A 27,030-nucleotide genomic window follows, 5' to 3' on the forward strand; every position below is an offset into this window, starting at 1 on the left:
GGTGACCTCATCACTTTCCAGGCTGTAACCTCCCAGATCCACTGGAGTTCCAACTTCTTTTCACTCGGCATCGCTGCCTATATTATCGGGAGCTTCCTAGGCCAGGCAGGAGGAAACAATCATCACGTAAAATCACCTACTCTAAAGTATTTTCTGAAATTGAAGACAACATTTTTAAAGTCACTTCTTTTCTTTCTTGCTCCTTTCATTAGAGTGTGTTTATCTTTTATGAACGTTATTGTGGAACATACAGGCGTTTTAAGGGCAATTCTTCAGGGAGTCACTGAGAAACTATCAGATGGTTAGGAATCACTGCTTGTGTTGATTTCTGCTTGGTCCGGAAGAGAATCCTCTAGACGGAGAGTGATTATAGGTCTTACATGTTTGTCTGGACAATTGCAGATATTATCCTCTTGCCAAGGTCACAGATTAGGGTGGGACTGGTGACATTTGGCTCTCAACATAGTTGTTTGGTGACAGAGTGCATTGTACCAGTCCCTCTGCTTAGGGTCTCTTGAACAATTTGAGGGAATCCCTTCTGAGTATCTTTCGCTTTGTTTTCTTATTTTATTTGGTGCACCTGGTACTTTGGCAGCTAATGTCACCTTTCAGTGCAAGGATGGGCTAACTGTGAATATTTTTGTCTAGGGGTTTTTGATAGGTCTCAACCTGGTGGGGTGTAAATATAAAACAGTTTTGTTAATCTTCAACAAACTGCTTCCTAACCTGAGTAATTAGATATCTATTCCTGGGCCTTAATGATGTTTTTAGCTGATTTCATTACTTTTATATTATTCTGATTATTAAAGGTAAATCTAGCATAAAAGAATATGCAGCTTCTGTCTTGTTTGTTGGCATGATTCTCTGTTATGTAAGAAGACTGGCTATTCTGAGTCTGCCATACAGAAGCATCACATGTTGGTAGTCAGGTTTACACACCCAGCTCAATGCAGCCTTCTAACTGTATTTGTCAGCATGTTGGATATATAAGTAAAACTGTCTTGGAAACTCTAGCTAGGCCCCTCACTAACTGAATACCACAAGGTAACCTCCACCATTGCCATGAGAAATGGAATATATACCCAGTTAAATACTGCCCAGATTCTGATGCACAAAATTATGAGAAATATTTAAATTGCAATTATTTCAAGCAACTGTATTTTGGGGTTGTTCATTGTTACAGAGCAATAGATAACTGTAGAACTCAGTAACACCTTAAGTTGATACTTTGAGTCCTTGGTTGTGGGGATATAGATCCTACAGTTTGTTGGGCTGGAAAAGAGAGAAAGAAATAAAAATGCATCATTCTCTCTTATCTGCTCTCACAGAGTGTTGTCCTAGTTGCCACTGCTTCTAGGATTAAAATGGACTGGCTAAATAGACTTCCAAATTACTATCTCTCTTCACGTGATTTCTAAGTTATTTGGTAATGGGGGGTTCTGCAGCATCCCAGCTGCCCATGAACTTGATATGGGCACCAAGTGGTAGACCTTACAGCTTCTTCTCTTTTTTTTTGTCTTTTTAGGGCCACATCTGCTGCATATGGAGCTTCCCAGGCTAGGGTTCGAATTGGAGCTGTATCCACAGCAATGCCAGATGCATCCAAGCCATGTCTGTGACCTACACCACAGCTCAACGCAACACCGGATTCTTAATCCACTGAGGGAGGCCAGGGATCAAACCTACATCCTCATGGATGCTAGTCAGATTCGTTTCCATTGAGCCATGATAGGAACTCCAACCTTACAGCTTCTTAATTCCAGGTCCAGCCCAATCAGAAGATGGGTTTCTTGGGTGAGTTAAATGCAGAATTTCTCAATTCCAGCTTTCTTTCTTTCTTTCTTTCTTTCTTTCTTTCTTTCTTTCTTTCTTTTTTTGTCTTTTCTAGGGCCATTCCTGTGGCATACAGAAGTTCCCAGGCTAGGGGTCGAATCAGAGCTGTAGCCACCTGTCTACGCCAGAGCCACAGCAACGCAGGATCCAAGCCAAGTCTGCGACCTACACCACAGCTCACGGCAATGCTGTATCCTTAACCCACTGAGCAAGGCCAGGGATTGAACCCGAAACCTCATGGTTCCTTGTCAGATTCATTAACCACTGCGCCACGAGGGGAACTCCAATTCCAGCTTTCTGATGAGTCCACTTGACCCTGAGGAAATTCACACATCCTTGTCAGGTTAAAAAGGTACATTAAAAACTTAGATTTTCAAACTTAGAAAGCCCTACTTTGTTATTTATCAATATAATTAGGGCATATGTCGGCTCCATTTTGACCTGGTGGATATAGATTTTGCCTAAACACAGATTAGGAAACCCCATTGTGTGGGTTCTCATATGTTGACCCTAAGTGGGACATACACAGAACTGGGACTTAGACTCACCATCCACACATATGCACAATTTAAGAGCTAATAATTCTAAAATGTCTACCCGTTGTCCATTCCAGTATCTATTCAAAGACTACTGTGTAGAGTTTAGAGTCAAAGTTTTTAAAAGTAAACTTTATTCATATTTTAATGTGTAAGACTGTTTTCAATGATCAAGCTAGTAGCCAGCCTGAGAAGGAAACTATCGTCATGGTAAATGACTGAGAAATAAATAGCCCATACTTGCCCTGCCAAGTGGAACAAAATTGTGTAAGTGTACCTGATGGCAGAATGAAGGAGCATATGTTTTGGCCCTGACCCTTCTATAAAAACTATCAGGTAATATGAAATGGTACAATAATTAAACAACCTCCAATTAATTAAAAAACAGTCATTAATCATTGTAGCTATAGTTGGAGTTCCAAATAATTTTATTAGACCCCTAATAATTCTTTTATGCATTGCTGCTTTGCTGTTTTTATGATACTAATCTTGAGAATTAAAAAAAAAAAATGGGAGTCTTCAAAAATCCACTTCATTCAAATTATCAGAAACTTTCAACAGGCAAATGTGTTTAATTTTGGGGGTTTTGTGGTGTTACTTTAACACATTTCATTAGGCAAAAATAAGTACAAATAACTATGTTACAGCCTTAGAACTTTTGTATAATTATAAAATGAATGGAAGATGCCAGAGATAATTATTCTTTTCTTGGTCATGTTAGTTATTCAGATGGCAATAGATTGTTTCCATTAATTGTAGACTAGGTCAAAAATCAATGATTCATTTACCAAGTGCTATATTTGGGGAAAATATTGTATGTAAATATATCATTATAAGCTGGATTAAATAGTTGATAAATTAATTTTTAAAGTTATTTGGTATTTCAGCTACTTTGCTTAATTTTTTACTTAAATATAATACAAGTGATGTCATCTTCATATATATAGAAAAATCAAACTAAGATTATTATCTATAATTGGGCTCAACATAGCTTCATCTAATTTTTATAAACTTGTATAGAATATCATTTACATGCAAAGCACTGTTAGTAATGTGTTAAAACTAAGACTTAAGTGTGTTCTTAAGGACAGTTTAGGAGTAGTTAGAAATTAACCCCCCAAATTACTTTACTAAGTCATAACTATGCAAATTATAATGACTTCCAGGGATTTCAGATTTAAGCATACTCTTATATAACCTCTAGGGGAAAGTTGCAAAAGGTTTATACTGACCAGACTGTGGACATTAATGAAGGATTTAAACAAAAATAAATAGGCTTTTTGGTAGAATTTTCTGAAGAGTTTCTTCTGCCTGTGTATCAAACAGTTAGCCATGAAATGGGGGTCTTGAGTCATATGAGAATAAAGTATTTGATTTTTCCAAAATAATAGTAGTATTAACATTAGAAACTGATAAACCAAAATATTCTAATGGCTTTATATATGTTCACTCAATTTATTATTTTGCATATTTTAGGAGTGAGGAAATGGAGGCTAAGAGATAATTCGGTTGTCACACAGTGAATGATAACTAAGCTGACTCATATTCCAAAACACAATTTTCTTGGGACATATATTCAGACCTCTATGCTTCATTTTACTTATTTTAAGTAAGTTAATAGTAAAATTAGTAAAGGATATTTGCACATGTGTAGATATTAAGGTAAAATATATAAAAATTATATATACATTGACATTCCCTGGTATTTCAGTGGGTTAAGGACCCAGCATTGTCACTGCTATGGATCTGCTTGCAGCTCTGGCTTGGGTTTGATCCCTGGCCTGGGAACTGCCATGTGCAGTGGGTACAGTCAAAAAAAAAATATGTACATTTGCAATGTATGTATAATTGAATTGAAATTATTATTAGTCTTGGCATCTACCTATTTTTAAGCTCATTAGACTGCTTACCTATTAAAATCCGATAGTGAATTTGCATTTTAGAAACAAAATACAAGACTCAAAATATGAAAACAGGGAAATACATGTGCAATATTATGTGTGTGGCAGTATTGTGGTTAGATTTCTATGTCGAAAAAGTGTTGATTACTGTATGTCTCAAGCTGCAACAGGAGTTCCTAATGATTTGATCATGCAGTATCTTTTTTGACAATTTCCCTGTATATGGAAAGATTTGATATACCTACACTATGTTGCTTCCTACCTGATGGTTTCCTGAGGTGGCAACACCATCTTTAGCACCAAGGACATTAAGAAGAACCTGGACAGCATGAACATTGATGGGGTAGACTACAACCTGCTCAACAAGGTGATCAGTGAGCTGAAAGTGAAAAAGCACTGTAGATGTCACTGCCCAGGGTATGAAAAAGCTGGCCAGTGTGCCCGCCTCCACAGGGTGGATCTGCAGCTCCTGCTGGTGGTTCAGCCCTGGCTAGAATAGAGGAAAAAGACAATAAGAAGGAGAAGTTGGAGGACTCAGAGAACTCCATAGGGCTTGTCTTGATCAATTACAATACTGCTCCCCTAAAAAAGTGATGAGATGTCATTTCTGACATCAGTGGTGTCATTTTTTGCCCCATTCCATTGAACTGAAGCAAGGCATTAGATCCAGACCACCGTTTAGGGTAGACAATTCCCTGGAGGTAACTCATGTATATTGGGGGTGGAGAGGATTGGGAACCATTTTAGAAAGTTATCGACCATATGTGGCTCTGGCAGCTAGACAAATCATTCTAAAAGTGAAGAAAGTTTAGAGATTATATTACTGGATCACCAGGCCTGAGAACTTTGTGAGAAAGACAACAATCTGGTTAAATTCATTAAATGTACAACCAAAATACAAAGTGCTGCGAGAGAGAAAATAGTTAAAATAATTATTTTTAAGGCATAGACACAGTATGTGACACAGGAATTAGCATTTGAGCTGAGTGTTTAAGCAGAAAAAGGTAATGAAAGGGAGGAAAAGGGAATATTCTAAGTTGAGGAAGAACAGAAAAGTATCAAAGTTCATGTCCATTTGAGATATTGCAAGGATGGTAGTACAGTTGGTGTCCAGTAGGTATAGAGGGGAATGGAGAAAGTACCCTCAGAAAGGAAGCCTGACATCTACTCTCTGAGAGACTTTCTTATATGGAATATAGAATTGTTGGCTATAGCCACCATGCTGTACATTACATCCTTAGAACTTATTTATTGTGTAACTGGAAGTCTGTACATTTTGATCACGTTCACCTTTTTGTGCATCCTCCACTCCCCCTCCACTTCTAGCAGCCACTTCAAGATATCAAATATAAAATAATATTACATACTTAAATTAACATATTATATGTCAATTATATCTCAATTTTTTAAAAAAGAAAAGAAGTCTTACCAAATGGAGCCTTAAATGCCTCACTGAGTAACTGCAGAGTTTTTCAGGTGGATTTTTCATCCCATCCTCATTCTTGCTGTTTGTATGTCCTCAGCTTAACATATGTACAAAGAGGCATATATCACTTCTCCAACCTTCTCTACCTACTGGGTCTGGAAGGAAGTTATGTTCAGGACCTGAATTACAAGCCAGATGAATAAGTTGCATTATTTCCACCTGGGTAACCTCAGGTAACCTCATCAGGATCAAAAAAGGATGAGTCTGGATTCTCTGCAGTGTTTGAGCAGCAGACATTTCTTTCTAATTTGGACAGCCTTTTATTTTATTTTTTTTCTTTTTCAAAAATGCACCTTAAGGCACATGCAGATCAAGTGAAAATTCTTTTCTACTACTGTTATTCAACTTCTCGATTGTCACCTGTATCTGAATCACCTGAGACAGTATTCCTGGATCCCATTCAAGACATACTGAATGAGAATTTCTGGGATTATTGCCAAGAGATCTCCATTTTAAATAAGATACCCAGATCATTTAATGGATACTGATGTTGGAACCAATGTGCTAAATTCTCTAGGGTTTTAAAGATTAGCATGGATTTGGGAAAGTAAAACAGCATAATGTTACTATGAAGTGATATACTTAGTATAATTGACTTTTGAGGAGTAAATAATACCATTGGTTCTAATTATGGATTGAAGTCTTTATTTTTTTCCTCTCATTTCTCAAATAATTGCCTTTCTTTTACTCTTCATTAATACCTCACTTTACATGTATGAGTCTAGGTATCTACCTAAACTACCATTACCTACCATTTAATAATTTCCTTTATTTTCCCTAGGTAAATATATAAAACTCACATATTTATGAGTTTTGTATTATCAAAAACAGGTAACTGACTTATACTAACTCAGCAACATTTCTGTAATATTTATAATACAGAAGAGTAAGGCATACTTTGAAGAAAGAATTACTTTTACATATTCAACCATTTCATAAAGCCTTCAGTGCAAAGTATTCATGGAAATAATAATCATTAACACCACTATAGTCATCAACTTAGTTTTAGAAATGATGTCATTTTCTATTACATGATGTGTCAATAGAATAGAATCCAAACTTGTGATAATTTATATTTTATTTTAAACTTTTAACTGCTTATTATTACACCCCAATAATCAAACTATGTTGGAGTAGTATAAAACAGTAACAGCACTCTATAAAAATCACAAACACAACAACAATGTCAGTCCTTTTTTTTTCTTCATTAGTATATGTTTTTTTAAGGAAATTAAAACTGCATGATGAACTTTTCACCTAAAGGTTGAAATTTGGATAATTGCATTCTTTAGATATACACAGAAAATTTCTTTTAACATTACATATCAAAACAGGAATTCAAAAATAAGACACTTTTTTACATTGAAAATATTATTATATTATATAATGACATCATGAACTATACTGTTTTTCATGTACTTGCATAGGGATCATCTCAAGTATGAGATTATTAGTATCAGGGACTTTATCTTATACATATTTGATGCCTATGGTTTATCATACTTTTTGGAACATATGGATATGTATATATTGATGAATACATTACGAGTAGCTTTACAGATATTTGAAATGTATTATGTATTACATCTTAAGTAAGCATTATTATATCATAGATTTTGTTAAATTTTCAAGGAATTTATGTTTATCATGAATATAAATGTAACAGCAACATTTTGCTACTCCTTCATTTATTTGTTCCTTGCCATCTAGTAGACAGTGTTTGTTATGTTCATGGAATAAGATTTATAAACAAAACAAATCTTCTTCTCATGGGCTTACAGTCTAAGAAGCATCAAACTTGATTAACTGTCAATAAGAATACTATGTTATAATGTTAACATGGACAATAAACCAATAAGCAGGTATTATGAAAACACACATACAGATGCAAGGGTAATCCTTCACAAGAATACAGCATTTAAATAAAAAGTAAAAGATTAGAAAGCAAGCAGTAAAAGGAGAGTAGAAATGTATTCTAGATGATGGAAATAGCATAAGCCAAGCTCTGGAAGTTAGAGAAAGTATGCAATATTCAAAAAAACATGAAGTAGTTCAATATAGGAAAAAATATAGAATGAGTAAAAGATAAAGCTCCTCTGTCTCTTTCATTCCCTCTGTCTCTGGATCTCTCTCCTTACTTATACTCTTCCTGGTAATCCTCTATTACTAATAAAAACCAATCCAAATTAGAAATATTAAGATCGGAGTTCCTGTCATGGTGCAGCATAAACGAATCTGACAGGAACCATTAAGCTTGTGGGTTTGATCTCTGGCCTCGCTCAGTGGGTTAAGGATCTGGTGTTGTGGTGAGTTGTGGCGTAGGCTGCAGATGCAGCTCAGATCCTGCATTACTGTGGCTCTGGTTTAGGCTGGCAGCTGTGTCTCTGATTAGACCCCTAGCCTGGGAACCTCCATATGCTGCGGGTGCGGCCATAAAAAGCAAAAAAAGAAAAAAGTATGAAGCTTGTTATTTTTCCCCCCAGCAAGTTATAGTGTTGATTTCATTGTGAAGTAAATAGGTAAATATTGAAAAGATAAAATCAAAGGTAGAACTTGATTTGACTGGTATTGTTTAATATTTATACTGGGTACAGAATGGTGAATGGATTGAAATAAAGTGGAGTTGGAGAATAGTAGAAAAAGAGAAAAATATTATATGGAGTAATCTAAGACAGAGACTTTGATGACTTAGTAAATGGTCAGGATGATAAGAAAGAAATGGAGTCATTTGAGGGAAAGTTAAGAGATGAAAATTATAGGATTTAATGTTGATTGGATATGGAAATGAATGAGGAGTCACTGTTAGTGGTCAGCTTTCTATGGGCTGGTGGTACCATAAACTGAGGTAAAAAACATCAAAAAAAGAGTGGTAGTGGGCAGATTGTAAGTTTAGTTTTGAAAAGATTAAATTTTATATTCTTACTGCTCATATGAATAGTCATATAATCAATGTGTATACGGAAGAAGTCAGAAGTCAGGTGAGGGATTTAGGTTTGATGAATAAATTTGAGATTAATCAACATATAGGTTGTAATGAGTATGCGAGTTTAAGACATGAGAAGTGGTTCTGTGACATGAAACTAAGCCATTTAAGGGTTAGGCAAAAGAGCAATAGAAACACAGGAGAACAAACAAGTTGCTCATGGGTAGAAGTGAAAAGAAAAGTATTTAGAAGCCAGAAAAAAACTTTTGTTCCACTAATTTAATGAGAGATGTAGGAGAAGGGAAGAGAGTAGAGGATAAAACACAGCTTTGTATTTTGTGCTTTCTATTCTCATTGCTTCTATGATTTATTAATTCAATTAATAAAGTAGTATATATCAGACTATTAATAGTTCATTATGTTTTTGCAAGTGCTTGTTTCAGAAATTTGATTATTTATTGATCTATTAACCACTTGTATAAAATCACGTCTTTTTTATTAAATTTATCAAAAATCAATAATGGGTTTTACATGCCTTCGAAATATCAATTTTATTTTCTGTTATTATATTAAAGAAAATCACTCAAAAAATTAATTAGAGATAGTTGAACATGAAGTAAAATGGCATCTGATGTTAACCATGCTCTTGCTGACCATGGTGAATTCAAGCAAAATATGCTGACTCTCATGGTACCAGTGGGTTATATTCCACAGAGGTTTTCTTTTATACTGGCTGTATCTAATAAACCTTTGCTTTTCGGTTCAGTCTGTTTTTGAAAGTATATTTATTCAGTTTGCTAGTATGTACTAGGCACTGTGTTAAACTGGATAAATAAAGATGAATATGATGTTTCTGCTCTCAAGGAACTCAGAATGTCTAAGGCTTTATGTTTTTGCAGATACTTAAAATAAGTAATTTTCTCTCCTATTTTCATTAGGAAAAAATTGATAGTATTTTTAAAGACTTCTTTTCTTTGGAGATCAGTTTTTGTCACCAATAGCACAGAAAGTAACATTGACTTTAGCATAGTTTATATGAATAATTTAAATTATCTTTATGGATTGCTCAGTCTAGCTACAGATCATACTATGGTAATTGAACAGAGCTATTCTTAGACTTGGTTTATCTTAACTTGTAATTTAAAAGTGAAATGATTTAAAGAGAAAAGGCACAGAGAACCTCTGTTATTTATTCTCTATATTTTGCTCATTTGGCATTATAATTCAGGTTTTTGGGCATAAAAAGCTAAGATTTCATCCTGGAAGTTATGGTAGTTGCAATTATGTACATCATCATAAAATTAAATTTTTAACTCCTGTAGTTATTCTAAAGCAGGTATCATTTTTAAATAGAGGCCTAATAATACCAATGTATTTCCATAGGAATATTGTGCTTGTTAGTACTTTATTGTTTTTAAAACATTTTCAATTACACTTCTCATTTGGTCTTGGAAACATCCTATCTCAGTGTCTATGGCCAGTATTTAATGAATATCTACTATTAAAACAAACACAAACACTACCTTGACTTTTGAATACAAACTGAACTTCCTCATAGCATGGTGGATAGCTTGCAGTGAAAGTGTGACTCATAGAATGTAAGTGACCATCAATTACATGGCAGATCTTAGGCAGTGTATTTTCATACTGAGTTAATGGATATGCATCATAGGGTTGTGAAAAGCATAGTAAGGAGACTTGGATTCTAGTCTTGGCTTTGACACAAATCATAGGGCAGGATTAAGCCAAACTTTTCTCATATATAAATAAATAGGAATTTATTGGTCTGTATTTTTCAAACTTTGTAGAGCATCAGGACCCTTTGTCAAATGAATTCTTATGTGGGTTCCCAAAGACATAATACAAACTATGGATAAAGCCAATGACTTCTCTTTGCCCCTGTGAAATTCCTTAGCCCCAAAGAGGATGGCATGAGAACCATAAGTTTATATCAATTGTTAGATTTAAAATTTAGTTTTTCTTAGGATTTATCAAAGGTTACAATGCTAATAACTAACCAGCAAAGCCACTTCTAAAAGAAATTTCTGATTCTAAGTTACAAAGATGGCCACACCTTTTTATCTGTCCCATCCTTTTTGTTCTTTTGACAATGAGGCTGACATTCCTTTCAAGAAGAAGTGAGGTCTATCTCCATTGAATTTGGAAAGGGGTTGGTAATTGCCCTAATATATAGAAGTTTTCCTACAATAGGATCATAAAAGGAATAGTTTCTGTCTGAATTTCTCTCATTCTTGAAATACTTTCCCTTGAACTCATGCCACCTTGATATGAGAAAGCTCAGTCTAGACAAAGACATTAGATGTTTATTCTTGTCTACATCTCCAGGTAGGCCTCTGGCAAACCACCAGCATCAAGCACCAGACATGAATAAATGAAATTTCAGATGATTCAGCTAAGAAGGTACCAATTCAGGCAGAAATGCCTGCCCCCCTCCCCTTTTTGATGCCTTGGGTTCATTTTATGGGTTTTCCTTCAGTATCCTTCTGCAAAATAGTAAGGTTAAAAACCAATAGCAAGGTTCTGGCAAGACAGTGAGAACTCTTTGTTTCCTGGAAGCACTCCACCTTTCCCTATGGTCTCCAGCTGTGTCACTGCTGCAGTCCATGGAGGTGGAGGGATTGGTACTTTTGTCTTCCACCAAGCCCTAAAGGGAAGACATCTGCCATCTATATCCTCTGTTTTTCAGCCTTCTCCCCTACTTGTTGAACCTTGTTACAGAAGGCCATGGTAAGAATTGTTTGGATCCAATAGGAATTCTGAGCCCCAGAGGCCATGACCAGGGCACAGTCCATGAAGAATACATTGGTCCTTCCACGTGGTGCCCCCTAAGAACATGGTTGGGCCAGTCCAAAAGGGCTGCTGCAAACTCATGGGCCAGGCAGGACCAGAGCCCCATGCCTTAGCCAGAACTGTTGCAGGTAAACGCAGTCAGACACTCAGAGACAGTGACCATTCTTCCATGTGAAGAACTGGCATCTGATCAAACTGATCTGAGCCTTGAGCTTCTGGTGAATTTTCCTTCCAGCCTCTGTGTTCACCCAGAATATGTGGGGTATGGAACAGCTGGAATGGACCTGGTTCTGGGCACAGGCTTAATGAAGTACAGAGAGGAGTGCAGTCAGCAATTCTGGTACTGGCACCAGCAGCCCACACCATGGGCCTATTTGCACTTGGTGTTCAGGAAGATCTGCTTGGCCTCTGGCTTGACCCACACCTTGTCCAGACAGATGCCACATATTGGATCCCAAAAGTTGTTACTACGGCCTTATATAACCAGGATCAACAAGTAGGGAAGAAGGCTGAAGAGCAGGGGTTATCAGGTGGCAGCTGTTTTCCCTTTAGGGCTTGGTGGAAGATGAAAGTACTAAGCCCTCCACCCTCATGGACTGCAGCAATGACACAGCAGGGGGACTGGGGACAGGTGAGGTACTCCTAGGGGAAAAAAAAATTCCCACTCTCTTGCCAGAACCATGTACATATGCATACAAACTTATTGTGGACCTTCATTTTATTCTCTTGGGTGGATACCTAGGAGTGGAATTGTTGGCTTATAAGTTCATGTTTAATATTTAAAGAAAGTCCCAACCTATGTCTCAAAGTGACTTTGCAATTTTTAATTTCCACCAGCAGTCCCTTCCAGCAGCAATCCATTTTATTTCTCTGAGCAATTATTTGTTAATTTGTTTATAATCCTACATTTATTTTAAGTTTATTCCTAAAATTTTATTATCTTTGATTATATTGTGAATTGAATTTTTTCTCAAGTTTATTTTCAGGTTGTTCTTAACTAGCATGTTAGGTACATAATTGTCATATTTAATATTGCTCTCTTGGAGTTCCCATTGTGGCTCAGTGGTTAACGAATCTGACTAGGAACAATGAGGTTGAGGGTTTGATCCCTGGCCTTGCTCAGTGGGTTAAGGATCCAGCATTGCTGTGGCTGTGGTGTAGGCCAGTGGCTACAGCTCCGATTAGACCCCCAGCCTGGGAACCTCCATATGCCACAGGTGCAGCCCTAAAAAAAAAAAAAAAAAATTGCTCTTATCTCATGGCTTTGATGTACTCTTTTATATCCATTTCTTTAGGAATTCTTTAGGATTTCCTACTCACAGGGTCTTATCATTTTTAAATAAAAATACTTTTCTTTCAAATCCAAATACTTATAAAATATTTATTTTTATTTCATTGCACTGGATAAATCCTTAAGTGCAATGGTGAATATGTGGTAAGAGCAGACATTCTTGCCATGTTCAATATTAGAGAGAAAATATTTAGTCTCCCACTATTGAGTATGATATTATCCATGGGTTTCTTTAGACAGAATATGTCAGGTTGAAGATATTGATTTCTATTCATTATTTGTTGAGATTTTTTTCAAATCATGAATGTGTAAGATTTTGTCAAATGCTAATTGTGAGTCTATTGAGATGGCTATATTTTTTTTTGTTTGTTTTCTGTTAATCTGATATATCACATTGATTATTACTGGATGTTAAACTAACTTGAATCCCTAGGATAAATGCTATTTAGTCATTATGTGTTGGCTTTATATTGTGTTTCTGAGATTGACTTGTTAATATTTTATTAAGGAATTATTGTACCCATGTTGTGAGCAATATTAATCCATTTTTCTGATGTTTTTATTTGACTTTTGGTATTAAGATAGAAGGGACAAGTTGGTATTGTCTCCTCTATAAAAGAGGTTTTGAAGACTTGATATTATGTGGTCTATAAATAGTTGATAGAATTTCCCAGTGAAGCCATGTGGGCATTATATTTTCTTGGTGGGGAGATTTTTAATTTCAGCTTAATTTTCTCCACTCGTTTTAGGCCTACTAAGATTTTCTTTTGCATTTCGACATCAGTTATGAAAATTTGTGTCTTTCTAGAAATTTATCCAGTTCATCTATATTCACCAAATTTTTGGCATAAATTTACAATATTATTTTATAATATGTATTCACCCATGATAAAAGTGATATCTACTCTCTACTCCTGATTTTCATAATTTGGCCTTAGTCTTATCTTTTCTTAGTTTAAACTGTACTTTAAAATGCCAATATTAAGTTAGTTCTAACTCAAATTGTCTCAAAAAAGCTATGGGAGCTGATTCAGATATCACCAGAGATACAGGAAAATAATATAACAAAGCATTCTTAACGTCATGAGGGAAAAAATACAGTTAGTTATTGATTATTTTATCTGAGCCCCAAACTCTTAATAAGCTGGTTATTCAACATAAGCAACATGGAGCAATAATAATTGAAGTTTATTTATTTATTTATTTAGTTAGTTAGTTAGTCTTGTAGGGCTGCATCTGGGGCATATGGAAATTCCCAGGCTAGGGGTCGAATCAGAGCTGCAGCTGCAGGCCTATGTCACAGCCACAGCAATGTAGGATCCAAGCTGCGTCTGCGATGTATACAATAGCTCACTGCAAAGTGTGTTCCTTAACCCACTGTGTGAGACCAGGTCTTGAACCTGCATCCTCATGGATACTAGTCAGGTTTGTAACCCACTGAGCCACAATGGGAACTCCTGTATAATTGTAGTTTAAATGTTTTGACCACTGGTAGTAACACAGTCATTAATTGTGTAAGATTTTGGTTATACAATAGTCACTACTAAGTTCATATTTGAATTTACTTTCTAAGTATTCAGTAATAATTAGTTTCTAACATTGCAAATATTGTGATAATAATGCTCATGCCAAAGCAACTTTAAACAAATTTCATCATTGCTATTTCAAATATTAGATGAGTCAGAAAGGAAATAAATTATTTTTTCACATCATTTAGTGAATTATATACATAAAAGAAAAAATTCTATAATACTCTAATAAATACATTCTCTTGTGAAAAGTTCAGTTCTTACTTAAGTATAGTAGTCCTTGAACAAAAGTGTTATTACCTACCCAGCCAGAATTTACAAATACAAAATTACAGTTTTAAACCTTTAACTATAAAATGTTTTACAAATATATGACAGAAGAGAGAATAATATAATCGGAAAACCATAAATGCATCAGTCATTTTTTTTTTGCCTTTTTGCCCTTTCTAGGGCTGCTCCCATGGCATATGGAGGTTCCCAGGATAGGGGTCTAAACGGAGATGTAGCTGCCGGCCTACATCAGAGCCACAGCAATGCGGGATCCGAGCCATGTCTGTGACCTACACCACAGCTTGTGGCAATGCTGGATCCTTAACTCACTGAGCAAGGCCAGGGATTGAACCTACAATCTCATGGTACCTAGTCAGATTCGTTAACCACTGAGCCAGGATGGAAACTCCCCCATCGCTCATTTTTGACAGTATGAATAACTTGTCTTTGTTGTTATAGTTTTCCTCTATTCTCATTTTGGATGTTTATTTTGTAATTGCCACAGAGATGACTAGTGACATTTAATATTCAGTAATTCTACAAATCCTAGAGTTCACAGGGAAATCTCATACAGCAAAATATTTGTCTTAACTAAAAATACCAAAATCACCCCTTTGAGAACACTTTTAATAAGATGTTACAATACTGACTATATTTTTGTAACATGTTACTCTTCGGGACAGATGTTAAAGTCTGTATTACAAGAGGGTAAATATTTAAAACTACCAAAACGGAATTTCTCATTGGAAAAAAAATCAACTGAAATTAGTAACACGTATATGCAGAAAAAAATAAATAAAATGCTCATAACCTTAAAAATAAATAAATAAATAAAAAACAAAAGTAAATCTGGGAGTTCCCACTGTGGCACAAAGCGTTAAGGATCCAGCATTTTCTCTGCAGTGGTATGATTTCAACCTTTAGCCTGCTGCAGTGGGTTAAAGGAGACAGTGTGGCTGCAGATGTGGCATAGGTCACAGCTGCAGCTTGGATTCAATCCCCGGCCAGGGAACTTTCATGTGCCATGGGTGTGGCCACAAAAAAAAAAAAAGAAAAGGAAATCTTTATTATAAATATAATCATGAGAGGTCTTATCTTTTGGGATACATCAGATCCTCATACTAACTTAATAAAAATCAAACTGTAATCCATGGTGTGTATGGGCCAGGGGAACCCTCTCTTCTTCATATGTAGTTGGGACTTGTAAATTTTGTATGAAGTAAAATAGAAAGTAGAGACTGATTTGCGCATTGTACAGGCATTGAATAAGTTAATACATAGCAGAGTTTAAGAGCAGGGACTTGAAACTAGATCGCTTGCATTTAAAACCCACCTTACCACTTTTAACTTGTGATTTTTGGAAGAGTTGCATCATCCTTCCTCTGTGGTTCAGAATTCCACATAAAATAATGAAGATAATAATAGTTTTTATATTTAAGTTCCTGTGAAATCTAAACAAGCTCATCTATGAAATATATTTTTGAGAATAAGTTCTTTATAAGTATTATGAAGTATTCAGTGTTGATTTTGTGTAATGTTTGATAATTTCCAGTTTGTTTAGGAAAGTGAACCTAATTCAACAAACTTGTCATTTTTATCCGTGTTGTATGACATATGGATACTTAATACTAATAACAGAAGCCAGACTCGATAATCTCAAGTTAAAGCTCCAAGAGGAAAGCTTATTTACCCAAAGTGATCTAACTTTCTGTAAAATACCATCACATTTAAGACAACAAACTTAAAAACTTATGAATTATCACCTACTCCTACCGTAAATTGAAGAAAGATTAAATAACTTATGAAAACTGAACTTAACCTTTTCTGTCATATAAGGTAATGCCATATGACCAATATTAATTTTTGAATAATAGATTTTTTTTTGTCTTGTCTTTTTAGATTTGCACCCATAGCATATGGAATTTCCCAGGCTAGGGGTCGAATTGGAACTGTAGTCGCTGGCCTATGCCGTAGCCACAGCAACGTGGGATCCAAGCTGCATCTGTGACGTACACCACAATTCACCGCAACGCCAGATCCTTAACCCACTGAGAGAGGCAAGGGATGGAAAATTCATCCTCATGGATGCTAGTCAGATTCGTTTCCACTGAGCCACGATGGGAACTCCTGAATAGTAGCTATTTTATGCATCCTTCTCCAGGATTACACATAACACTTTAAGTTCAACTCATATTACAAAATATACCATTTATCCTCAGTTTATGTTGTCTGTGCTTGTACTAGTATACTATGATGGATTTCACTGTGTCATACATGATTATGTGAATGTTTAAGCTACTGCTGACAGTGCTTTTACTTTTTAAATAAATTTTAGCACAACAGAATATTGCAGGCTTGTCAGAATCAGTCATGTGGTAAGATTTGTATGCATCTTTTAAAAAAACATCAAGGTAGAAGTCTAAAAATATATTACTGTTATGAGTCTTCAGTGGTTCTACAGATAAAGAATTTAACACAATAACCAATCAATAAATAATGTCTGGTGAAATAAACATAGTATTTGCATGGCCGTAATCCGGAGTTTGAATACAAATTCCCCATTTCTCTAGATATGTGACTTTGGACAAGATTCTTCAACAACTTGTGTACTTTATGCAACTGTAAAACTTCATTAGGTAAAATTTTTAATAAATAAGTTAAAACATGTGCATTATGTTATAGTTATTTCTGATCTTCTTCAGCAAATGACAGAGAGGAAGGTAATATATCAAAGGCTGGGACTAAAAATTTTGATGGGATTTTGGTAGAGACACTTTTTCAAACTAATATTTTTTTGATACTGTAAAAGAGAACGGTTGTTCTTTCCTTTCTCATTACCAGCAAGTAGTTTCAGGGTGCATTTTAACTTTCCATAATCTATCTCGTAATTCTACTGCCTTAAATTTATTTTAATTTTCATTTATGAAAAGCTATCTCTCCTTCATTCTCTTTGTAATTTATCATCCCTTTTAGAAGGAATCATTTTGAGAGAATTATTTAAATATGTAGATGGTACTATTCACTGAAGTTATAAGCACAACATAGAAAAACAGATGTTTTACCCAGTTGAAAAATATCACTATTGGTGAAGATTGGTTCTGTGAACCAACCCTGGTTTGATGGCTACACATGTAATAAAATAACAGCTAAATGGTTGACCTTAATTTTGGTGGTAATTTTCAGGGATAAGCACTGGTCCCCTAACAGCAAAACATTGATAGGGCATCTGTGGTCATCTTTTTAACGTTTATATTTGTCATAATACCTTAAAATTTCCCATAAAGGAAAGGTCATTTGGATTATTTATAAAAGCTGATTTTTTAAAATATGTAGTATTATTTACTGTAAAAGCTGTAACTGATCAGATTTTGTCATCTTTTCTCCTTTCATGTTTTTAACAGGTAATCCGTTATTAACCAGCAGAGTCAACATACTGATTAATGTCCTAGATGTCAATGAATTTCCCCCAGAAATATCTGTGCCATATGAGATGGCTGTGTGTGAAAATGCCAAACCAGGACAGGTAACTAACTGATCAATACTTTTAATTAAGAGAGTATAAGGGCCCACCGTTCACATGTGTTTTAAGTGAGAAGACCATGCATGAATATGACACACATGGATCATATATCTTCATAAAAGAAGCCATAAAAGATAGTAAATTCTTAAGAATTAATAATATATGTATGAATGTGGAGGAAATACCACGGGGATAAATCGATAATTGCCTAGTGAGTATTCTTTGTATAACTAAAGGTTCCAGGATTGCAGATTCTGCTGTTTTTTTGCTCCTTTAGTATGGAATTTCTAAAGAATTTATGACTATAAACCTAGTAAGCAAACAACTTTAGAGAACATCTTCCAGAGTATTTCTTGCTTTGCTCCTGTGGTTTTATGAAGGGGTACATAGATGCTGTTCAGCCCATGAAAAATGGAAAGCTTTCTCTGGTGGCCTTCAGCAGAACACCTGGGTTATTTAAAATATCTGATTTACATTTTCCTACTAAGTATTGCTCTAGAGGGATATTCTAGTGGGGAGAGGATGTGAGAGAGGACTACATAGTTAATGAAAGTTACTATCAAAATCCTAGATTTTATGTGGCAAATAGTGGGTAGCCTGATTTTTTCTACACTATTATAAAGGAATGGATGAGTATATTGTATATGACATGATATAATATACTAGGAATTCAATTTCAGCGAATGGTAAGAGTAAAGAAGACAATAAAGACCTATTGGATCATGTTTAAATAAAAACAGAAACCTGAAATGTAATATATGAGCATTTTCTGCTTTTGATTCAAGCCATCTTGCTCCATTGTCTAGGAACTGTGCGTAGGAACTATTGTTCTGGACTGTGATTGAATATGCATGCATGTTTGTATTATATATGCCTTGTCTGTCTATCTCTCTGTATCCCTCTCTATCTATCAGTCCTTCTATCCGACTATCTATCAAAAGAAATAAGAAAAAGGAAAGAGGATGCTATACAAATTGATAGTGATTTATATGGTGAACCAATGAAGTATACAAGGTATTTTCCTTTGAGCAATAACTCCCAAGTGTCAATTCCAGATAAGGATCAGTTAATGCCAAGAATTTCATCTCTGTATACTGTTTTAAAGGACATTTCTACATTCTAAAGTTATTTTCTTGATAAGTTTTGATGTTAAATGCCTTTAATTTACTAAATAATTATGCTAGTTGATAGCAAAGGCAAATCAAAACAAAACTTGACTAATTAATCCCCAAATACAGTGATCTGAGTACATGGTTTTATGTGAAGGAAAGTAGAACTTTACAGGGTCTATATGGTAATTCTTTGACTAAATTGCCACATTCCATGATTCGACTTTCAGTATTGACCCCATGACACTTATAAAGGCTAAATAGATCCTTTGGGACTGATTCACACACTGAAATAGGGAACTGAAATTCTCATTACAGGATTCATTGTCAAATTACAAATTAAGTAGCACTGCACCAGACATTTAAATACTCAGTATATACTTGTGTTTGTGTGTGTTCCTATGAGTTGCCTACGAGTACACACAGCTATATGAGAAGGTAGATCATAGTCATAAGATTTTTTTTTCTTTTTTTGGCTGTGCCCACAGCATACAGAAGATCCTGGGGCCAGGGATTGAACCCGTGTCATAGTAGCCTCTGAGCTACAGCAGTGGCAGCACACTGAGCCTTTACCTACTGAGCCAACAGGGAACTCCAAGAATGGGTTTTAACTGTGCAATAAAAATGAAAATAGTAAATAACTCAAATGTTTAATGGCATCACTCTAAAATCACATGATGCAATCTTTGCTCACTGGGACCAGGATGTTTGTACTTGGAATCTAAGGTTTTCCTCTGGAAGATTTGAATTTAGTCTAATATGTGATCACCTGAACAGCACACTGCCCTCATCCTCTTCCTCACATATTTTCTGAAATCCTTCCTAATGCAAAGCCATTGGATATGTTAATAAATAAATAGCTCTAGGCCATTCTGATTTGCTTATCTACATAGTGAATTATCAACTTCATAGTTTGGCTCTCAGAAGTTGATCTTCAAATTCTTAAGGACATCTCATTGAAGTATCAGAGTTTTCACAATTTGTGGGAGCAATTTAGGAAAGCTTTTGAAACATGGTTGGTCATCCTTCTTTAGGAAAAAAAAAACGCAATGGGAACAATTTGTATTCTTAATTGTTAGGGGGGAAAGCAGCACAACAACAAAAACAGTTTATAGACTATGTATCTCTCTCATCATTTTGCTTATGAAAATAAAACTCATTCTTACACAACTATACTAAAATTTTGCTTCACAAGGACTTTTAAATAATAAGAGCTTTTTTTTTTTTCCTGTAAGCATTTTCATATTTAGGTTAGAAAGCATTTATTTCACCTAATTTAAAAAGCAAGCAAGTACATTTTAATTTTATTTTGCTTATTAGTGAGAATTTTCAATGTTGTTTACCTTTTTAGTTATTTAGAGATTGATTTGGAATTATCCCATACCCTATAACTGTAAAAGTTTAGCTTTTCGTTTGTAAAAATTATTTGTAAATAATTGGCCTATTGCTATGAATCCTAAAAATGTCAGTTCCGTCTACTTGCATGTTTCATTAAATTAATTTATTAGCCTGGTAAGTAGTGTTCCCTTTGAAGCTGATGACTGATTTCAAGTCTCATCTCAACTTTGTTGCAGATAATTCAGATAGTCAGCGCTGCAGACCGAGATCTTTCTCCTGCTGGGCAGCAATTCTCCTTTAAATTATCACCTGAAGCTGCCATCAAACCAAATTTTACAGTTCGTGACTTCAGAAGTAAGTTTAATGACGTAAAAATGTACCTCTTGTCATGCAACTTTGTAAAAGGACACAAATGTAGAAATCAATGCTCTTCCTAAAAACAAGTTCATAAAATATAGAAATCTGTGTTTGAGAAATACAAAATATTAAGACTGTGAGTACACTAAAATATTTAACCTATATGGGCTCTATCTAATGAGGCAAATTACTTCCATTTGTAATGTAAATATTCCCTTAATGAGTCAAGCAAACAATAGGCCATCTGGGTAATTGAATACTTTCCATGTTTTCAATATATCATTTGTTTCTCATGCACTGATTATACATACAAATAAGTACTTTCTTAGTAACTGTTTTATTGAATAACACATGGTGTGGCACAGGTTAGGAATATAACCATTGTAATGAGAATGGTATAGGTTTTTACCCCCACTACAAATGGTTGGCGCTTCAATATATTAAATTACGCTAAATAGTATTAATCTCATAAGTTAAAATAAATTAACATCATAGTATTTATATTAAATAAAATCATGTAAATCATTTAATGCAATGGCTAAAACATGTTGCCTTCAAGACAATTTTAGCTACCACTGCTACCATCTTATCCACACTTACATTTCTATAACTGCTGCTTCTACCATCACTATTACCACTACTACTAAAATTAATATTAATATTTATCTGCAGCTATTGCAATTACTACAAAATATAAAAGACACTGGATTAGAAATATTAAAGCGAAGTACTAATCAGATGTTCTGACTTTATTTGTTCTGTTACTTTGGATATTTTATCTCTTCTAAGTTTCTAGAGTCATAAAACAAGGAATGAAAACACCTGCGTTCTTAATATTGGGTAGAAAAAAAGCTAACTTTTTACTAAATTCTATGCTTATGGAACAAATGAACAAACCGGGATGAGATGGATGATGTAATGATGATAAAAATCAAAGGATGTTTTGAGAAAACAGCTTTTTCTTCAAATACTTGGGGGAAGGGATTCACAGTCAGAGATGGAAATTCAGTGAGATTTGCTGCATGTAACAATGTAATGTGAGGAATGACTGGGAATAAAACGGTGTCCCATTATGAAGAGTCTAGTAAGTAGGGATTCTGCATGTTTTATCATGAAAACTGGAAAATTTTTTTAGGAAGAAGTGGATAGTATTAGAAATTTTAATTAGAGCAGCATATCTAAAATAGGACTATCCAAGACAATCTAGACCACGTGGTTACTTTATCTATAAACCATTTAAAGTGTTATAATTTAAATCCAATAACCCAAGAAAGAGAAGTCTTTGTAGGTTTACATATGAGTATAATGTGTTCAGATTTGCATTTTAGCAGAATAGTTTGGATGCATTGTGTAATAGACAATAGAGAGATATAAGACTGCTTCTGATACCATTGCAGAAATTGGGTGAGAGAGTAATGGCTGTGAGGGTGAATGTTAGTTTCTGGAGAGAGAATTCATAGAACTCGATCTCCTAGATACCATAGGAAAACATGATGAAGAGGACTAATCAGCCTTCTAGATGATTGGCTTTCACAAATAGGTAGATGGTCATGTCATCCAGGAACGAAAATAGTGACTACTTTCCACAATTTTATTTTGGCTGGAGAGTCTATAACTGATTAATCATGATAATACTAATTGGATCATCTTGCCTCATAATATACTGTTTTCTCATGGTCTGAACATGTATTTACCACTCGTGCTGTTTACCATATTCTCCATTTGAAGTGTAATTGTAAGTTTTTTTAAGTAGATAGAAACTATTTTTTTCACCATTTATTTTGGTGAGAATGTTTAAGTTCTACTCTTTTAGCAAATTTCAACTGTAATTACAGTGTTATCAACTATAGTCACCAGGATATACGTTAGATTCTCCTATGTTATTAATATTATAACTAAATAGTTAATACCCTTTCACCAACCTCTTGCTATTTCCCCCACCTCCAGCCCTAGGCAACTATTTCTCTACTTTCTGTTTCTATGCATTCCACTTTTTCTTTAATTAGATTCTGCATATAAGGATGCTGTACAGTATTTGCCTTTCTCTGTCTGATATATTTCACTAGCATAATATCCTTCAGGTTCATCCATGTTGTCACAAATGGAAGGATTTCCTACTTTCTTATGCCTAAATAATATTCCATTATATATGTATATATATATATATATACACACATATATATATACATATATATGATTTATTTTTTAATCTGGCAATCCACAGAAGCCATTTTACGGGTGAAAATGAGGATTAATATGTCTTTTCTCTTCCCACTGTGGACAGTATAATGAATTCTACATGGTCACATAGCAATAATAATAATGGGTTGAAAATAAATCTTTTAAAAAGGGAAGACTTCTGTTTGACATAACACATACAAGAATATCAAACACCTAGCTCTCCAAGTGCTAACACACCAGCTTGTCAGATTTTCTATTTCTATTAATCACTTTATTCCTTGACGGTTCCTTTCCCCAGACTCAAGTATACTGTCATCAGTTGCTGAAGATTTCCATATTGATTCAACTAGTCCTTATTTTTCTATTCCTACTGTCAACACAGGAGCCTGGTACCACTGATTCTTATTGGGAATATCCTAATATATATTGGCAGCTTGATATTTTCTCTCACTAAAAAACATACTCCATGTAATAAATTTATTTTCCCTATTAAAAAAAATGAACAACAATAGGATGGGTCTCTTCTGCAAAATGATATTCTGTAACTCACAGTTCATTAAAACTATTTACTGTATAAAAAAAATTATCTTCCCTGCTAAACTCTTATTGTGTAAAGTTTTCCCAGCTTGGTGCTTCCTTTTGAATTGGGTATAGAGAAGGTGCCTGATTTTTAGTTGTTTAGATTAGAATCTGTAAATATATGAATGGAATATTAATGAGATAGTAACTTTTTTCTAACATACTTTTATTTTAATGAGTAAAGTATTTTTCTAAAATTATTTTTCTTGATTCCAATGTGGGCATTATACATGGCTACAACAAACTACATTTATAAAAAGCACAAAAAATTTTCTAAAAACGACTTTAATAGACTCAACAATGAAGTAGTGTTATGAATAAAACAAAATTTCGACTCCCATGTATATAAATATAAGTAGTACAGAACACATGAATGCAAAATAACACTTTCAAAAGAAATATTAATTTTACTAACATAAAATTTAAAATTTAGGAGTTCCCGTTGTGGCTCAGTGGGTAACACACTAGACTAGGATCCATGAGGATGGTTCAATGGGTTAAGGATCCATTGTTGCCATGATCTGTGGTGTAGTTCACAGAAGCAGTTCATATATAGCATTGCTATGGCTGTGGTGTAGACTGGCAGCTATAGCTCTGATTTGACCGCTAGCCTGGGAACCTCCCCCTATGCTGTGAGTGTAGCCCTAAAAAGACAAAAAAACTTAAAATTCATTTTTCCTTGGATTATTCCAAGTAAATATTGCATTGTGGATTATATCAGAATTAAAATGAATTACTTTTGTAATTATATTAAAGTGATGCTTATAATTCATGATGTCTTAAAATTTTAATGAATCTTGATGTTATTAACACACTTTATTTTTCTTTCCATGTTTCTTGTGCCATCTTGCAAAAATGAAAATGTATATATATATATACACATATAAATACACACACATATATATATTTATATGTAACATAGATATGGATTGGGAAAAAATAAAAAATCGTTTTATCTGAAACAGTATATTGATATTTGTTGTAAGAATATGTTCTTAGGTGAGATGTTATATAGATTCATACTCTGTAATCTTTATTCTAAGATTGTATGTAAGATGTAAGAAAATACCCACAGAAGTATTTTTTCTCTGTGAAATTTTGATGTCAGAAAAAAATTTATGTCAGCTTAACATACTTCTTGTCTTATAAGCCATTTTATATTCTTTCTGAATTGAAAATTTAATTCTTACATCAGACAAAATTAACATTTCTTGGAGTCCTCGTCATGGCTCAGCAGTAACAAACCCAAGTAGTATCCATGAGGATGCGGGTTTGCTCCCTGGCCTCATTCGGTGGGTTAAGGATTGGGTGTTTCCATGAGCTGTGGTGTAGGTTGCAGACACGGCTCAGATCTCATGTTGCTGTGGGTGTGGTATATGTAGGCAGTTGCAACTCCGGTTAGATCCCTAGCTTGGGAACTTCCATATGCCATGGGTGTGGCCCTAAAAAGACCGAAAAAAAAAAGATTAATCTTTCTTTGCCTAAGGTTTGTTTTGATTACATTTTGGAAGCTTTCGTAATGATAAAAGAAAGAATTAAAATATAGATGTATTTTACTGATTCAAGAAGAGCTCCCTATTGTTTAATAGATACCAACATTAAGATTTAAGCGAAGCTCATAGTAACCATCTAATCATAAATGTCATGTTTTGTAGACAACACAGCTGGAATTGAAACACAAAGAAATGGATACAGCCGAAGGCAGCAAGAGTTGTATTTCCTCCCTGTTGTCATAGAAGACAGCAGTTATCCTGTCCAGAGCAGTACAAACACAATGACTATTCGAGTATGTAGATGTGACTCTGATGGTACCATCCTGTCTTGTAACGTGGAAGCAATTTTTCTACCTGTAGGACTCAGCACTGGGGCTTTGATTGCAATCTTACTGTGCATCATTATACTCTTAGGTTGGTTTCAATATTAATTACCTATTCTCAATATCTCTTTATCTCTCTTTCTTTTTCTCCTATTTGTGTATCTCTCTCCTCATCTTACCATGTAAATCAAATTTCTCCATCGAAATGCCACATCTGGATAGAAGGAAGACATCTAGATTGAATTACATTTTTATTAAAGTTTATTTTCTATTTCCTACATGTGGAAATATGCCAATAGAAATAAATAAACAACATCATCAAAAATATAAAAATATTTTCAAACCCTAAGGGATTCTCAAGTAATAGTTTGTGGCATTTGTTGCAGTGAAATTTTCTATGACAAAATATCCCATTTTCAGCAATGGTTTCTTAGTTCAGTTTTTAACATTCTAGTAATCATTGCTGCCTAATAAAGTATTATCTAACCTTTACAATTATATAAGATGAGCAGTAGTTCTCAAATATCAGTCCAATAAAGAAAAGAAGAAGAGGGAAAGAACAGGAAAGAAATAGAAGCTAAAGACACCTATGAATATGTTTTTTTTTTCTTTCTAAAATGCCAGCCAGAAGCAATTCTTATTCTACTTTTCTAAGATCTCCTCATATCAAAACCCTATCCATTCCCACTAGATCATGACAGAACACACTAACATATCTAGAAGCCCAGCAAAGGGAAAAGATTGAAATAAATGTATTCTGTAACATCTCTGTGAGAATGAAAACCTACTTTAGGGGTTCCCTATTCCATCAATTCTGTTCAGCTTACTCCATTTCATTTATAAATTTGCTGCTGGGTTCACAAAAGCAAAGAGAGATTTTCTGTCTTGCCAGTCATTCTTTTAAATTAAAATTGCAAGAAAGGTGTAGCTGGGCACTGTGGAATCAGCTTATATATACATGCTTATTATTTAACCAAAATATTCTGTTGAATGTAGATACCTACCTTTATCACTAGGATAAAAAATACAATTATAAAAATTACTAGGATATAAAGCATGGAGTAAGACATTGTATCATAGTTTGTAAAGAATATTCTCTGAATCAGAAGATCATGTTGGCTTGGAGGGTAAAGTTCTAGTCCAACTTGCATGAGGTAGATATTAATTCCATACAAGTTCAATTCCAATACTTTGTTCTCCTTGGTGTGTAGAACAAAGTATTCTTTTTAGCCTTATAATTTAGAATTATATCTGGCATCTGTTTGTGCTAATGATATAAACCCCTTTAAAAGGGAGCATTCAGAATAATATTCTTACATCTTAAATTGAGCACAATCATTTAGGTGTTTAACTTCAAGTGTTTCTCTCTCATATTCCTCTCTTCTCTAGGAGCTGAGTCCCAGAGTATTTCCTTGTCAACCTAGCATGACTTTGCATATTCCAAATGCTCATCTTTGGCCCTCATGCAGCTTAGCAATTTATGTTGCTCAGGTCAACCTTATCATGTACTGTCATCTGCCAGCCATTCATCTAGACGATTCCAAGTGTCC

General features: G+C 34.5%; 1 protein-coding gene across 1 annotated transcript in view; it reads left to right on the plus strand.

Annotated features, from left to right (window-relative positions):
- CDH12 (cadherin 12) overlaps window positions 1-27,030 on the plus strand; it is a 285,184-nt gene that overhangs the window by 255,558 nt on the left and 2,596 nt on the right. The window contains exons 8-10 of the mRNA XM_047754076.1: window positions 17,982-18,103; window positions 20,784-20,901; window positions 25,320-25,571. Coding sequence (XP_047610032.1) covers window positions 17,982-18,103; window positions 20,784-20,901; window positions 25,320-25,571 — 492 coding nt within the window. The remainder of the gene's footprint in view (window positions 1-17,981; window positions 18,104-20,783; window positions 20,902-25,319; window positions 25,572-27,030) is intronic.

This window comes from Phacochoerus africanus, chromosome 1 (assembly GCF_016906955.1).
Source record: "Phacochoerus africanus isolate WHEZ1 chromosome 1, ROS_Pafr_v1, whole genome shotgun sequence".
NCBI lineage: Eukaryota > Metazoa > Chordata > Mammalia > Artiodactyla > Suidae > Phacochoerus > Phacochoerus africanus.